The 15,722-nt window shown below is 51.9% G+C and overlaps 1 protein-coding gene across 1 annotated transcript; it reads right to left on the bottom strand.

Annotated features, from left to right (window-relative positions):
- Nucleotides 1-508: 508 nt before the first annotated feature.
- On the bottom strand, nucleotides 509-14,990 carry CD4 (CD4 molecule). Its single transcript, XM_068141680.1, has 10 exons — nucleotides 14,761-14,990; nucleotides 7,111-7,235; nucleotides 5,450-5,605; nucleotides 5,221-5,364; nucleotides 4,125-4,400; nucleotides 3,328-3,690; nucleotides 2,968-3,210; nucleotides 2,468-2,586; nucleotides 2,147-2,214; nucleotides 509-902 (listed from the first exon to the last, which is right to left on the bottom strand). Exons 2-10 carry the CDS (start codon nucleotides 7,169-7,171, stop codon nucleotides 887-889), a joined length of 1,446 nt encoding a protein of 481 aa, XP_067997781.1. The 5' UTR covers nucleotides 7,172-7,235; nucleotides 14,761-14,990; the 3' UTR covers nucleotides 509-886.
- Between the last annotated feature and the right edge of the window lie 732 nt (nucleotides 14,991-15,722).

The raw sequence follows: 15,722 nt of genomic DNA, 5'->3' as shown, positions 1-15,722 counted from the left end.
CAAACCCACCTGGATGTGTTCCTGTGTGACCTGCTCTAGGTGATACTGCTGTGGCAGGGGGCTTGGACTGGATGATCTTTGGAGATCCCTCGAACCACTACCATTCTGTGATTCCCAAAGTTACCTTCTAGATCAAGATTCACAACTTCTTCAGGCTCTTGGTAGTCTGAGCTGCCTTCCCAACAAAATCAATCCTGAATTGTCCCACTGCTTGCAGTGTTTCTGCTTGTGCATTGGTTTGTTGTAGGAGAGGAGAAGATTGCAGGTGGAGGGCTGGGTCAGGAAGGTACTGTAAGGCTCAAACTGCTCAGGAAACCCAAATGGGAATGGCCAGGTTTCATGGAGAGTAGAGGGATGGTGTGTTAAGGAAGGCTCATAGCAGCCAGAGAGGCAGGAGACAGTGAGAATCAGGATTCCACATCCTAGTGGGAAAGGGAGAGAGGCAAACTTGGAACTCAGAGAAAAATAAATGTATGCAGTTTGCAAAAGAAAAAGTGAAACCCTCCAACCCCAAGGTCATTTACTGTGGCTCAGGCAGCTGAAAGAAGTGCAGTAAACTGGTTAAACAAAAAGGTCAGATTGAGGGCATGAGCAAAATACCAGTGTGTTTATGTGTGTGTCTATAGGTATCTATAGCTTCTGTTCAGTGTCCCTTGTTACAGAACTGGGGAGCAATCAGAACCCTTCAGGGTTTCTTGGCTTGTCCATCAGCTCCTGGCCAGACAACACCCCTCCGTGGCATCAGGCTAGGGGAATGCAGACAGCCTGAATGAAGAGTTGCATCAAAACCAGAGCTAGGGAGATGGATTCAGGGAGCACTGTGGGCTGGCAGGTGTTCAGGTACAGCTGAGGCTCCAGCAGTCCTTCTGAGTCCAGTGCTGCAATGCTATTTCTTCAGCTGGCTGCAAGAGAAAAGTGTTGTGTGAGTAGCAGTAGTGCAGAGGTGAAAGGCTTCACTTGGGTACCTCAAAGCCAACCAACCCCTCATTTGGTTGCATAGTGTAGAGAGAGAAAACCTGCCACCTTAGCTGAGGATGGCAAACCCTTGCTTGTGCATCCACATGGCTGCACTAACTGAGGTATCAGTTACAGCCAGCTGCTTCCTTGGCAAAGAGATCTAAAGAACAACTGTATTGGTACTTGTGCTGCACAGATTTATCTGCTTTTGATGTGGCTCTAAGGGCTTTGTCCTCTCCTTATGGGGATAAAAAGTAGGGGAGAATGAGATTTGACACCTTATGGTAGCCAACCCTTCACCATAAACACATCCCACTTCTGAAACTGACCTTCCAGCACCTGAAGGGGGCTACAAGAAGGCTGCAGGGGCACTGTTTGCAAAGGCCTGGAGTGATAGGATGAGAGGCAATGGTTTGAGAGAAGAGCAGATTTAGATTGGATGTTAGGGACAAGTTCTGCACCATGAGGCTGCAGGAACACTGCAGCAGGTTGCCCTGGGAGGTGGTGGAGGCTCCATCCCTGGAAATATTCATGAGGCTCTCATCAAGCTGATCTGGTGGAGGATGTCCCTGCTGAATGCAGGGTGGTTGGACTGGATGACCTTTGGAGGTCCTTTCCAACCCAATCATTCTCTGATTCCATGATTTCATATCAACCAAGGCCTTTGGCAGAGGGCACGCCTCACAGTGCTCTGTGTTTTTCTCTGCTCTTTCCTTGCTTCCATGAGGTTGTCACTGATTCTCTCAGTCTGTGGTTCAGCAGAGCTTGAATTACATCATACACAGATGGATTTTGTTTTAATTTGGGTGTCCTCTTTGGGCTTGGTTGTGTGCCCTTTCACCTCCACAACCTCAGTATCCAGGTCCCAGATCCTCTGCAGACCACCTCAAAGGACTCTGGAGCCTGGGTTTGGTTAACATTTCTCACTACCAAGGCAATTCAGGTGAAACCTTTCTGCAGAAACACTTTTCCCAGCACAGTGTTTCTGTGTGTTTGGGGCAGAACAGGATGTTTGTCCTGCATTGCTCTTAGCTCTCAAGCATGGGTTACCATGAGCTGCCAGTGCTGGAATGCACCTGTGCTGTTGCACCCGCAGGCACATGCTGCATGTCTCCCCACTTGACCACCCAGCTTTGCTATCTTGAAAGCAGAGCCTTTACTCACTCAAGAAGCTCTTATTGCCACTTACTGGTGACACTGGCATGTCTTGTTTTCCAGCAAGTGTTGCCTTGCTTGTGCCATCCTTCTTGCCCGTTGCTGCCAGGGGAGAAGGGATAAATGATTGGTTACTGTTATGATAAATGATTGGTTACTGTTATGATAAATGATTGGTTACTATTATGCTCCCTCTGAGGTGGTAGTGGAGGACTGTGACAACTGCAGACTGTCCATCTCTGTCCATTTGCTTGGAGTCTAAGGATTTATCTGTTCTGCCCCACAGCCAGGCAGAAAATCAGACTTCTGTGACTAGGGAACCTTTCCTCTCTTCACCCTGCACAGAGGCACTTACCCTTCTCTGCTGCCTTCTCACACCACTAATGATGCACAGGCACACGAGGCTAAGCACCAAAACACTGCCTCCAACACTTGCTCCAATCACCACATAGCTGGTCCAAGCAGGAGCTTCCTCTGTGGAAGCAGAGAAGCATTCAAACACAGAAACAAAGAGAATATTGACATGTGTAAGACATCACTTTGTGCTTGGGAATGAGGCTGTGTTTGTACCTGTATTAAAGCCAAATCTCGTTGCAGGGTGTTTGAACCCTTGTGACTGTTTTTGCAACAGCACAAGAAAGAAAGGGAAGTTTGTATTTGGCCCTATCTTTAGTTAATACAGTTTTCTATCCAAGGTCAGGCTTGATGGGGCTCTGAGCAACCTGGCCTAGCTGAGGGTGTCCCTGCTGACCGCAGGGGTGCTGGGCTAGATGACCTTCGGAGGCCCCTTCCAACCCAAACCTTCTCTGATTCAATGTTAAAGCTTTTGGGTGAATGTGATGCTCATTTCCATACCCACAGGGTAGTTAAGGCTGATCTTCCTGTGGCTGTCTTCTATGAGGTGACAGTTCCACAGCCCTGCAGCGCTGACATTCACCTCCACCTTCGCTGCGTTCGGCTTTGACTGCTTGGTGTCCGTCTGAGTGCCGTTCACCCGCTCCCAGCGCAAGTGGGCACTGGCTGGGAGATGACTAGAGACCTGGCAGGTCAGGGTCATGATGGTCCCTCTGAGGAGTGGCCCCACAGGGTTAGCAGAGACTGTAAAGGGAGGGGAAGGCTATGTGAGTGAGGGGATGGGGAGGTAGGTCCACCCAGGCCCTCATGACTTCCATATTCCTGTAGCTCCTCATTTCTCGACTCACTTCTCTCTCTCACCTTTCATCACCACCAGCTCTATCTTGCTCTCTGTGTGTTTCCCCTTGTACATCAGCTGGCACAGGTACTGCCCAGAGTAGTTGAAATGGACTTTGGGGAGTTTCACCTCTATGGTACTTTTAGGTGTGTTTTGGGGTATCTCCAGCTGAAAGCGGCGGCTTTTTGTCATCTCATGCTGCTGTCCTTGTGCTGTGATGTTGAAATCGAGTAGCTTATGAGCAGTTGCACCTTCATGTTTTGCCCAGTGCAGTGCTCCTGTGAAATCTTTATTCCACTGTATCTGGTGGAAGTTCAGGTGCCATGACAAGGTGACTGTGCTACCAACAGTTGCATACCGTCGTTCCAAATCTGGATTCTGAAAGCCTGAATGGAGGAGAGAGAAGGAACAGAGAGGCAGGGAAAGCCATGGCTGCACCCCCCTGTCTGCTTGTGATCTGGAGAGATGCATGCTGTGCACAGTTGAAAAAGGACTCAGATAACAGCTGCAAGATACCCCAGGAAGGGTAAACAGAACAGGTTTAAAGAGACAAAGCTCCCAAGCTCGCTGGATCTGAGAAGAATAGACCCCCAAGGAGGGGAGAATCCTCTCCTCACCAAGCCTGGAGAGGAAAATAGGAGAAAGCCTGGAGCAGAGCTCAGGCAGCAGAGCAATCCCCAAGCTGCTGTGTCAGAAGCCCTGGGAAATAGGCCCTGGAACACCATTGCTTGGGATGCTGGAAAGTGAAAGCTCAGCTCATGAGCTGAAGGGAGCACAGATTCCCAAGGCTGGGTGTGAGCTGCATTTTGTTGTTGCATACCTAGTACCTTGACATCAAAGAAGATGTTGTGATTGATGGGTGGGGAGTCTGAATGGATGTGACACACCCAGGTGCCACTGTCTGTAGCCTCCAGTTGCTTCAACTTCAGGGTGTACTTTTGAGGGGTCTTGTCTGGCGAGTGTTGTGGTATGACTGTCTTATTGTTACTGTCAAACAATGTGATGGCGAGGTCAGGCAGGGGGTGGGTTGAGTTTTGCATTAAAGTCAGCTCTGGGACATCACTGGGCAGAAAGTGCCCATCTGAAGAGACTGTCACTGTAAAAAGAAAAAGCACAGCCAGCAAGTTAGCTCCTCTTCCTGCATGAGAGGGACAAGTGTCCCAGCAAAGAGGAAACAGAGGCTGTGTGCCCTGGAGATGAAGGAGAAATGAGCTACGATAGCTTGGGCCAGAAGAAATGGCAGCTGCATAAAAAAATCCCAGGAATGTGTCCTTGTGGCCAAGAAGGCCAGGGGCATCCTGGGGTGGATTAGAAGGGGTGTGGTTGAGAGAGGTTCTCCTTCTCCTCTTCTCTGCTCTGGTGAAGCCACATCTGGAATACTTTGCCCAGTTCTGGGCCCCTCAGTTCAAGAAGGACCTCAGGGAACTGCTTGAGAGAGTCCAGCACAGAGTCACAAAGATGCTGAAGGCAGTGGAACATCTCCCTGCTGACGAAAGGCTGAGGGAGCTGGGGCTCTTGAGCTTGGAGCAGAGGAGCCTGAGAGGGGTGACCTCATTCATGTTGATCAAGATGTGCAGGGCAGTGTGGGGAGGATGGAACCAGGCTCTGCTCAGGGATGTCCAATTGCAGGACAAGGGGCAGTGGGTGCAAGCTGGAGCAGAGCAGGTTCCATGTGAACAGAAGGAGAAAGTTTTTCCCTGTGAGGGTGCCAGAGCCCTGGAGCTGCCTGGGTAAAGAGCATAGATGTGTTCCTGTGTGACCTGTGCTAGGTGATGCTGCTCTGGCAGGGGGGTTGGACTGAATGACCTTTGGAAGTCCCTTCCAACCCCTCCCATTCTGTGATTCTGTCAAAGATGTCACTCTGTGGTCTCCTCCTGGTTCCCCTCCCCATGGGTAAGAGCCCTCTCATCACTCACACTTAAAGACATGGAGTGAGATGGTGACTGTGTGAGAGCCATATGCACAGGTGTAGATGCCAACATCAGACATCCTTAAGTCCATCAGCTTCAGGTGCTTGCTGCTTGGGTCGATGTGGGAGCGATCAGCCATTGTGGCTTTGCCTGTTGGGAACACAAGTTGGGTTGTGAGGGCAGAGGTGTCTCAGCTATATACTGGAGAGAAGGGAGGATGGATTGAAAGCCTTACCTTTCAAAGAAGAGGTTGTAAATGACCTTATGACAGCCTTATAGTACTTCCATGTCACACCTGTGTTAGAAGGTATGCCCCTGCAGTTCAGGATCACCTCCTGGCCTGCAACTCCAACCTGTACTTCATTCTGCTGAGCCTTAGTGGGGATCAGACCTGAAAGTTGATGTGCACCAGAAAGGACACACACTCACCTTTGGAAGGGTGGTTAAGTAAATACATCTCATCCCTCTAGAAAGATGCAGAGAATTCTCCTCCCTTTCCTCAAATTCTGAATTATTCACTCCTTCATCTCATCCATGCCTCCCTCCTTCCCTCCCTCCTCCCATCCCTTTTCAGCTCTGGACAGGTTTAGCTGACCCATCGGCAGCAAAGGCAGGATAGCAAATGCCAACCCTCCTTCACTACCCTGTCAAGCCTTGTGGCAGCACTGCCAAATCTGCTCACCCTTTCTTCCAGTCTTTACCTGGAGCAAGTCTAAAAGCTCAGGGAAATGAAAGGATAAAATAAAAAAGGAAGAGAGAGGGCTGGCCTCGTGTCAACTTCCTGCTCTGGGGGTGAGGACTATGTGACAGTGAAAGAAGCAGGGTGTGTAGTATTGAAGAAACAGGAGAAGTGGTTTCTTGGAAGAACCACTTCCTTTCCTTCTCCTCAAAGTGGATTTCTGCAGACCAGAAGGAGTTGGAGTGGCAGAAGAACAGCTGGGATTAAAGTGGTTGTCTCCTGCCTCACTGCTGGTAAGATCTCAGAGCTGCCTAACCTGCAGATCCCCCGGGTGGCCCTAGGACTAGAGAGCCACAGATGTTTGTATGAGTTGGATGGAGAGTTTTGCACAGGTTAGGTGTCCTCCAAGAGCACAGGGGATCTGCAGTGTTCCTAATGCAGATTCCCACACTGGACCAAAGAAAGGGTGATTTTATCTCAGGCTGTGACATTAGAACTGCTATTAGTGTTGGTATCTTTCACTTTGCTTTTAGTTCTAGGCTTAGTCTTTTTCTTCTGCAATCAGAAGAATCAAACATGATTATCTGAGAAATGCAGCTTGGCCTAATTCAGGCACCTTCTTTTCCTGAGAAATTGGTGCTAAAAAGTTCCCCAAACACCAGCAGCCAAACCAAGGCAGTGGCATCACATTTGTTAGGGCAGGTCTGTGATGAGAAACACACACTCTTTGCCCAGCCAGCTGCAGGCAGCATGGAGGGTTGGGTTTTCCACTCTGTGCTTGGTGTGCACCCTGGCTCTCACAGGAACCTCACTCCTGCATCTCACTGGGGCAGCTCTCTTAACCTGATGATGCTCCAGACACCCTGGTTTCACCTGGCAGGCTCAGCAGGCAGACTGGGAACAACCTGAATCCCAAAGCCTGAACTATCCATGCTGCCTCTGTAACAACAGCAAGTGGGTGTAGGGAGCCTCTCAGCTTTGAACCTTCTGTGCTCATCTTCACTGCATGCCCCACAAATAGCTGTTGGGCATTGCAGGGATGGAGCAGAGAAGGTAAGCAGGCAGCTGGCACAGCTTCATAGCTGGAAGGAGCCTGCCCTAAGCCAGGTGAGGTTTGTTATGGGGCAGATTGGGAGGAACCCAAAAACACCCCAAGTGTTGTGAGGCCTGTGGGAAGGCTGTAAGTAGCAGGGGAGTTTGCTGAACTGAAGACTCACCCAGGTGCAGAACCAAGAGGATGGCAGGCAGGCTGCTTACCACCCTGCAGCTTGACTCCATCACTGCAGGGACAGAAGGAATGCTGCCACTGCCAGGGGTTGCTCTTCTGGAAGGCCCAAATGCTCTGTTAATCATAGAATCATGGAATGGCTCAGGTTAGATGGGACCTCAGAGATCATCTACTCCAACTTCCCCACCCTGGGGAGCCTTTCAAATAGACTCAGCTGCTCAATGCCTCATACAACCCTGGCCTTGAACACCCTCAGAGAGGAGGCATCCACAGCCTCCCTGGGCAGTCTATTCCAGAGTCTCACCACCCTTGTACTGAAGAACTTCTTCCTAAGATCCAGTCTAAACCTACTCTCCCTCTGCTTAAAACCATTCCCTCATGTCCCTAGACTCCTGAAAAGTCCCTCTCCAGCCTTCCTGTAGGATCCCTTTAGATACTGGAAGGCCACTATCATGTCTCCCCAGAGCCTTCTCCAGGCTGAACACCTCAGCTCCCTCAGCCTGTTCTCATAGCAGAGGTTATCCAGCCCCCTGATCATCTTCATGGCCCTCCTTTGGACCCTCTCCATCAGGTCCATATCCTTGCTGTGTTGAGGGCTCCAGAGCTGGACACAGCACTGCTGGGAGGTCTCCCCAGAGCAGAGAGGCAGAATCAGCTCCCTCCATCTCAGGCCACACTGCTTTTGATACAGCCCAGGCTGCCATTGGCCTTCCGTGCTGCAAGTGCCCATTGCTGGCTCATGTCAGCTTCTCATCCACCAGCACTCCCTAAGTCCTTTTCTTCAGGGCTGCTCTCAATCTCATCATCCCCCAGCCTGGTCTGATAATGAGGATTGTCTTAGCCTAGGTGCAGGACCTTGCCCTTGGCCTTGTTTAACCTCATGAGGATCACCTGATGGTCCCAATCCAAACCCCTGAGGGACACCACTTGTCACCTATTTCCATCTGGATGTCAAGTTGTTGATCACTACCCTTTGGATGCCATCATCCAACCAATTCCTTATCCATTGCACAGTCCACCCATCCAATCCATATCTCTCCAGCTTAGAGAGGAGGATGTTGTGGGGGACCATGTCAAAGGCCTTGCAGAATCCCAGACAGGTGACATCCATTGCCCTTCCCTTGTCCAGATGAAGTATCTGACACCAGCAGAGACCAAGTGCTGGCGTAAGCTCCAGCTAGGTGAGCTGACAAGGCAAAGGGGACCATGGCAGTTGGGCTGAGGGGACTTCTGAGCTCTCTGTCCCTAAACCAAGGCATGTGTCAGAAAAAGGAAGCCAAGCAGATCAACTGCTCTAGGGAGCAGGCACAACCCCTTGTGTGACAACAGGCACTGCCCAAGCCCAGAGCAGTGTCTCTGTGCCACAGGCAATATTAAGTACAATATCTTCTATCAGCGGATAATTGAAGTGGTCAGAGTGCATGAAATGATCAAAGAGTAGAGAACATCAACACTGCATTTGCATGGAGATCAGGTCTGCAGGATCAGATGTTGTCTGCCTTGACTCCAGCAAGGCTTTTGACACCATCTCCCATACCATACTCATAGGTTAGCTTGGGAAGCATGGGTCAGATGAGTGGGCAACGAGGTGGGTTGTGAACTACTGGGGGACAGAGCTCAGAGGGCTGTGATCAGCTGGTCTGGGTGCTCCTGAGCTGGAGCACTCACCAAGAGGGCCTCGTGTCAAACATCCTGACTGCTGTGTGCACAGAGCTAAAGCAAACACAGCAAGCAACCAGAAGTTACTCACCAGGAAGAGATAAGGAAGAACTTTGTGCCACAGGGCTGCCAGCAGCAAGTGGCCACACCTGGGCAGGCAGCAGGGGAGGTCTGGCAGGGGATGCAGAGGGAGCAAAAGCTGCCAGGCAGGTTGGCACCTGACAGGCACCTGGACAAGCAGTGGGGTTTCCTGAAGTCAGGCTGGGATTCATTGTGAGATTTCTAGCACTGACTGGGAAGTTCAAGGAACTAAGAGAGACCTAAGCACAGCTGAGTAGCACAGGCAGTGGAACTGCCCTTCTCTGGGCACTCAGGACAGGGGCTGGTTCCTGAGTCAACTCCCTGCCACTGTGGATGGGCCCAGCAGCAGAATCCTGAAGCAGGAGGAGACAGTGTCTGTGTCCTGGCAGGCTGCCTGAGATGCACAATGTGGACATTAGCATCCCCACAGCCAAGCTTCAGAAGCAGGGATAGGATGATTGGGTGATGAGGTGGGTTGGGAACTGGCTGAAAGACAGAGCTCAGAGGGTTGTAGTCAGTGTGGCATCCAGCTGGATGTCTGTGGTCAGTGTGGCATCCAGCTGGATGCCTGTGGCCAGTGGTGTTCCTCAGAGTTCAGTACTGGGTCCAGCCTTGTCCAACATATTCATTAACAACCTGGATCAAGGGCCTGAGTGGAGCCTCAGCCAGTTTGTGATGGTACCAAACTGGGAGGAGTGGCTGACACCCTGTCAGGCTGTGCTGCAATTCAGCCAGACCTGGACAGGCTGGGAGCTGGGCAGAGGGGAACCTCATGGAGTTCAACAAGGGCAAGTGTAGGGTCCTGCACCTGGGGAGGAACAGCCCCATGGACCAGGACAGGTGAGGAATTGACCTGCTGGGAAGCAGCTTTATGGAGGAGGACCTGGGAGTGCTGGTGGACTACAAGTTCACCATGAGCCAGCAATGTGCCCTTGGGGGCTAAGAAGACCAATGATATTTTAGGGTACATTAAGAAGAGTGTGGTCAGCAGGTTGAGGGAGGTCTCATCTGGAATACTGTGTCCAGTTCTGGGCTCCCCAGTTCAAGAGAGAGAGGAAACTACTGGAGAGATGCTGAGGGGAGTAGAATATCCACTTTATGAGGGGAGGCTGAGAGAGGGCTGTTTAGCCTGGAGTAGAGCAGACTGAGAGGGGATTTAATCAATGCTGATCAGTATCTAAGGGTGGAGATCAAGAAGATGGAGCTGGACTCTTTTAAGTGGTGCCCAGTGATAGGACACGGGGGAACAGGCACATACTACAACACAGGAGGTTTCATTTAAACATAAGGAAAAACATCTTCACTTGGAGGCCAGAGCCCTGGAGCAGGCTGCCCAGACAGGTCATGCAGTCTCCTCCTGGGTGCATTCCTGTGCAGCCTGATCTGCATGAACCTGCTCTAGCAGGGGTTTGGACTGGATGGTCTCAGAGGTCCCTTCCAAGCCCTGCCATTCTTTGATTCTGTGGTTCTATGACCAACGACCTGACAGCCAGGCAGATGCTCACAAGTGCACTTGTGAAGAGTACAGGTGCAAGAGCGAGCTGCAGCCACGTGCACCACCAGAAGGGAAACAGGTGGCAAAGGCAGAAGATTTGTGGGTCACCTCTTGCAAAGCAAAGCCACCATCCCAGCCCCAGGGAATATTTGCATGGGCTGGTTTGCAGCAAAACAGAGGAGCCAGCACGTGTGACTGGAGATCATTTCTGCCTGATGCAGTGGCAGTGATCAAGCAGATTGCTTGATTGTGCCACAGAATAAAGCAAGGGGTGACAGGAAGGCATCTGCATTCAGCTGATGGCAACGCAAGCACTGGCATAGGGCCCTGGGTAGGATCTGTTCCTGAGATGACAGAAGAAACCTCATCCCCCTCTGAGCACTGCTGTCACCTGTCCCAGTGGGACCAGCAGGAAAAGTCAGCTCCCACTCTGGAGGGATACCTGCATTGGGTTTGAAACATTTAAACTCATTAGACATTATATAAAGTGTGAGGTAAAGAACAACTGAAGTCCCTGAGTATTGGCTGGGTATCTCTGTTTTCCTGCCATCTCCTGCCTTCCATCTTTCCTTTCTCTTCCTGCCGCTTGGTTATTGAGCAAACCCCCGCAGCCAGAGCGCCGTGGGACTGCTGAACTGCTGACCTCCTCCAGCTGGGTAGATGCAGGTTGCTGTACCTTTGTTTCTCTGGTTCCTCTCTTGGTTTCGCGTGTTCTGCATCCCTGCTTCGTTCATCTTTGTACTTCTGTGAGATGCCTACGGTCGGATGTTTGCCCACAAGTCAGTGGGGAGCTGGGGCGCCTGCAGCGAGGGTTTCTTTCCCACACACCCTCTCTCTCCCTGTTTACTTCTCAGGCTTGCCACTTCTTATTTCCCCCCTGTCTCTCTCCCTCCTTCTGCATCCCTCCAGGCTGGATCCCAGGCAGAGAGCTCTGGAGTTTACACATCTCAGGGAGCAAGGCTGTGCTGTGTTAGCTGAGCAAGCTGCTCTCGTTAGCGGGTGCCCGTGGCAGACCGCAGCCTCCTCGCAGGCAGCCCAGCTGTATCTGGCGGTGGTTCTCATAAATTCAGCGGTGTCAGGGAATGTCCCCAGGCACTGGAACACACTCATCCGTCCTCTGCAATTGCTGGCATATTTCCTGACACATTTTTGGCCCAAGACAGGTCTCACTCTCCTCAGCAACTCCCAGGGTGCTTTTAGGTGTTAGCACAGGCCAGGCACCACTCCCATTAGACAGCTGGCACGGAGCCAGTTCATTTTGGAGGTTAAGAGAACTTAATAGCCCAGACCAGCTCATGCCAGTTGGCCTGTGTGCAGGAGCACTTCAGACATACTTAATTTATCAGCACATCCAGTGACAGAGGAGCAGGACTGCCTCCAAACTGAACATCCACTGCCATTTAATTTTGATTTCCCCCTTTTATTGAACAGCTTTCATTACCTCTTGACTGCCTCTCCAAGAGAGGGGAAAAGGAGAGATGAGATACTGAGGGGGTCTCACTCCAGGGAATGATGCTTGCAGGACCAAGTCTGTCCTGGAGAGCATCTGCTTGAGAGAGGATCTCTCAGCCCCTCAGTCCCTCCAGCACTGAGCCCCAGCGGGTGATGGTTGCAGAGAGCTCTCCCCCCAGGGCTGGCACCAGCATGCCACAGGAGGAAACCAAACGGAAAAAGGAACACCCAAACCTCTGCAGCCACTCCTGGTGCAGAGGAAGCCATTTCCCCCTTGGTGCATTCCTGTGCCTCTTTCACTCAGTGTGGTTTTCTTGTTTTCTTCTCTTGCTCTGGCTTGTGGCTGTGCTTTTGATCTCACAGCAGCCTGCTCTGCTGGGGCAGGGGGTGGAGAAGCCTTCCCAGCCAGCCATCCACACAGGGGTTCCACACCTCAGCCCCTGCTGCCACACTTGCATTTCCCCTTGCAGGGGCTGCCAAGTGAGATCGGAGTGACACAGCTGCCTCTGGCCCCTGCATACCAGGGGGCTTGGCTTTGGGCCTCCATGTTGCAGAGGATCACGCATCTGGAATTACTTATTAATGCTAAAGCAAATGTGGCTGAGCAGCAGGCAGGGTAAGAGAGCAAACACAGCAAAAATAACCAGCAGAGACCAAAGAGACAATAACAGTAAAGGTCATTTCATGGGCCCTGAGTGCCTCTGGCTGATCATCTGAGGGCAGCTGCTCTCCTTCCGAGCTGCTGTGCGAGGAAGCTGCTGAGCAGGGTGCGGCTACCTACCCGTCTGGGGAGAGGTCCTGCTCTCAGGATGAGGCAGGGCAGCCAGGCCACTGTGTCAGTGCCAGCTGAGCCCTCTTCAGCCACAAAGTCCCCCTAGCCTAGCTGCTTTCCTGGACACAGGTGAAGACCATAAGAAGTGTCTCTGTCTCTGCAGCCCGGGCTGCTCCCTACAGCCTCTAACCCCTCCTGCAGCCTAAGGGGAAGCTAAGACCGTTCTTTGTCACATAGGCATTTCAGCACTTGCTTCCCCCTCCACCTAGCCCCTCTTCTTTCCTCCTAACCCTCTTCCTTTTGGCTGCACAACCCTTCTTTCATCCTACAGTTCACAACTGCATCCCAGGGGTGACTTTATAAAGCCACTGGGGATTGTGACTAGCAAAGACACCAAGATGCCCTCCGAGGGCAGGCCTCCAGCACCCTCCCAAGCCATCCACATGCCAGGGATGAGACATAGGTATCATGGATGCAGGTCTCCCCGTGCAATTTAGTTGGTGTGCAGCCCAGACAGGAAAAGAGGCTGGTTAGGTATTGGTCAGGTCAGCACAGCTAACTGGCATGTTTCAGAGCAAAAATGCATCCCTCCTAGATTTGTCCCTGGTGAGCACAGGGGCTCTGCATGGAGCTGCAGCAGATCAGGAGGGCACTGACCCTCAGCACCCAAGAATCACAGAATGTCAGGGGTTGCAAGAGACCTCCAAAGATTATCCAGTCCAAGCCCCCTGCCAGAGCAGAATCACCTAGGGCAGGTCACACAGGAACACATCCAGGTAGGTTTGGAATGTCTCCAGAGAAGGAGACTCCACAACCTCTCTGGGCAGCCTGCTCCAGGGCTCTGGCACCCTCACAAGGAAAAACTTTCTGTTCCTGTATAGCCTCCTCTGCTCCAGCTTGCACCCATTGCCCCTTGTCCTATCACTGGACATCCCTGAGCAGAGCCTGGCTCCATCCTCCCCACACTGCCCTGCACATCTTGATCAACATGAATGAGGTCACCCCTCAGGCTCCTCTGCTCCAAGCTCAAGAGCCCCAGCTCCTTCAGCCTTTCCTCAGCAGGGAGATGTTCCACTGCCTTCAGCATCTTTGTGGCTCTGTGCTGGACTCTCTCAAGCAGTTTCCTGAGGTCCTTCTTGAACTGAGAGGCCCCATGAGGGGAAGGGGACGGATGCTCAGTTTAGATGAGGCAAGCCCTGACCTGCTGCAGGCAGCTTTGGCAGCCATCTTTGTGAAACTCTGGGGAGGAAAAGTCTGCAGATGGATCTGAGGCAAAGATGCACCAAGGACATACGAGAACTGTGCAGGTTCTAGCGGAGAACATTCAATAGTGACCCACGCTCATGAAGCTCTGTGTGCCACTGATGCACCTGGCAGAGGCTGAGTAGGATGCACCATCTGAAAGGTGAACAATTCAACCAGAAACGGAGCTCCCACCATTTTTAATGAGGCACAAGCCCACGGGAGGGGAAGGGAAGTCTCTTCTTTGGTGTCCTTAAATTGACAGGACCCCTCCTTCTCCAAGCACCCCTGCTCGCCCAGCCCTGAGCTCGTGGGTCAGGCTGCACTGGCAGGCAGTGGCAGGCAGGGAGGCAGTCAGCCTGGATTAGCAGCACAGACCCCTCGGGTCTCAGCACACACAGATGCAAGCAGACATCCCTAGTTAGCCAGGGCTGCCATCTCCCTGTTTTCCAGGCTTTTGTTGTAGAACAAAGTCCCATTTCCTGGAAGGCACACGGAGAAGGCGATAGCAAGTGGCAGCTGGTGGAGGGCTGCTCCTCCGCGCATGGCCTTGGGGATGTAAAGTCACCGGTGACTGGCACGTAGGACATTTGCTCCTCTACCTGGGTTTAGAAGATCTGTGAGATCTCCTGGCTCCAGGGCAGGTTCAGCTTTCCATAGCTTCCTTTTTTTAAACCCCTTTAAGGGGTTTGTCCAGGGAGACAAACACTTTTTAGTCAAAACTGAAAGGCCTTGGGGAATTGTGCAGCCACAGAAGCGTTGCCAGTTGAAAGCTTCAGGATGGTTTTACATCAGACCTTTCAGTGGGGCAAACCCAATCTCTCTGTGCCAAAACAGCAACTTGTGTGGAAGAGTAAAGTTGATAGCATTAAAAGAACCCAAAAGAGGTTGGCCTCTGTTCTCAGAGAAAGAAAAAGAGACAGAAAAAGTTGCCTTACCTCTTTTCCTCCCTCTGCCTCTGCGTTTCTGTCTCCTTGAGTTTGTCACCTGCTGTCACTGATCTCACCCAGCTACAGCAGAAACAAAAGAATGAAGCTGGTGTTCAGAAAGCAGCTGAAGAGACACTGCCCTTGATGTCTCCACCTCTCCAGCCAGGACGTCAGCGAGGCCTTGCTGCGGCTCCAGGTTTGGCTGACATCTGCCAGCGATGGTGGCTCTCCAAAGGCAGTTGAGTTCAGCTCTGGGTGTGAGCAGAAGGGAAGAGCATAGAGAAGGCAGTGGGGAGAATGAGTGTGCGCAGCAGAGAGAGCCCATTGGCCGTGTGGCAGCCGATGGGAGCCCAAACTCACACGGAACCGAAACTTACGAGCGGCTGGTTGGAAGCAGGCTCTGCACTGCTGGCAAAGCCAGCCAGTGAGCAGCTGAGCTGAGCAGATGCAGACCCGACCTGGGCCTCTGATGCTCTGCAAGACCAAGCTGCTCTCCGTTCCCCAGCCTGCCTCCTGCATCACTGCTGAGAGGAGGCATCTCTGAGAAGTGGCCCAGGGACCTGGCACCAGGGCTGCTAAGAGAGGATCACACAGAATCCCAGAGTGTTAGGGGCTGGAAGGGACCCCAAAAGATCATCCAGTCCAACCTCCCTGCCAGAGCAGGATCCCTGAGGATATGTTAGAGCCACCTGTCTGTGGAGCATGGCTGAGGTTTGGGGGGAGATGAGAGAATATTTTCTTTCTAGCAGCGGTAGGGTGATCTTGGCTGGCCATCAGCTGCCCACCCAGCCACTTTCTCACTGCCCCTTCTCAGCAAGGCAGAGAAAGAAAATAAGATAGAAAGAACACAGAATCACAGAATCAACCAGGTTGGAAAAGACCTTTGAGATCATCAAGTCCAACCTATCACCCAACACCATCTAATCAACTAAACCATGGCACCAAGTGCCTCATCCAGTCTTATTTTAAAC

The sequence above is a fragment of the Melanerpes formicivorus genome, unplaced genomic scaffold, assembly GCF_026170545.1.
Source record: "Melanerpes formicivorus ecotype bairdi unplaced genomic scaffold, bMelFor1.0.p_v2 SCAF_8, whole genome shotgun sequence".
Taxonomy (NCBI): Eukaryota; Metazoa; Chordata; class Aves; order Piciformes; family Picidae; genus Melanerpes; species Melanerpes formicivorus.
Note: the sequence above shows the minus strand (reverse complement) of the source record. Positions and strands in the feature narration are given on the sequence as shown.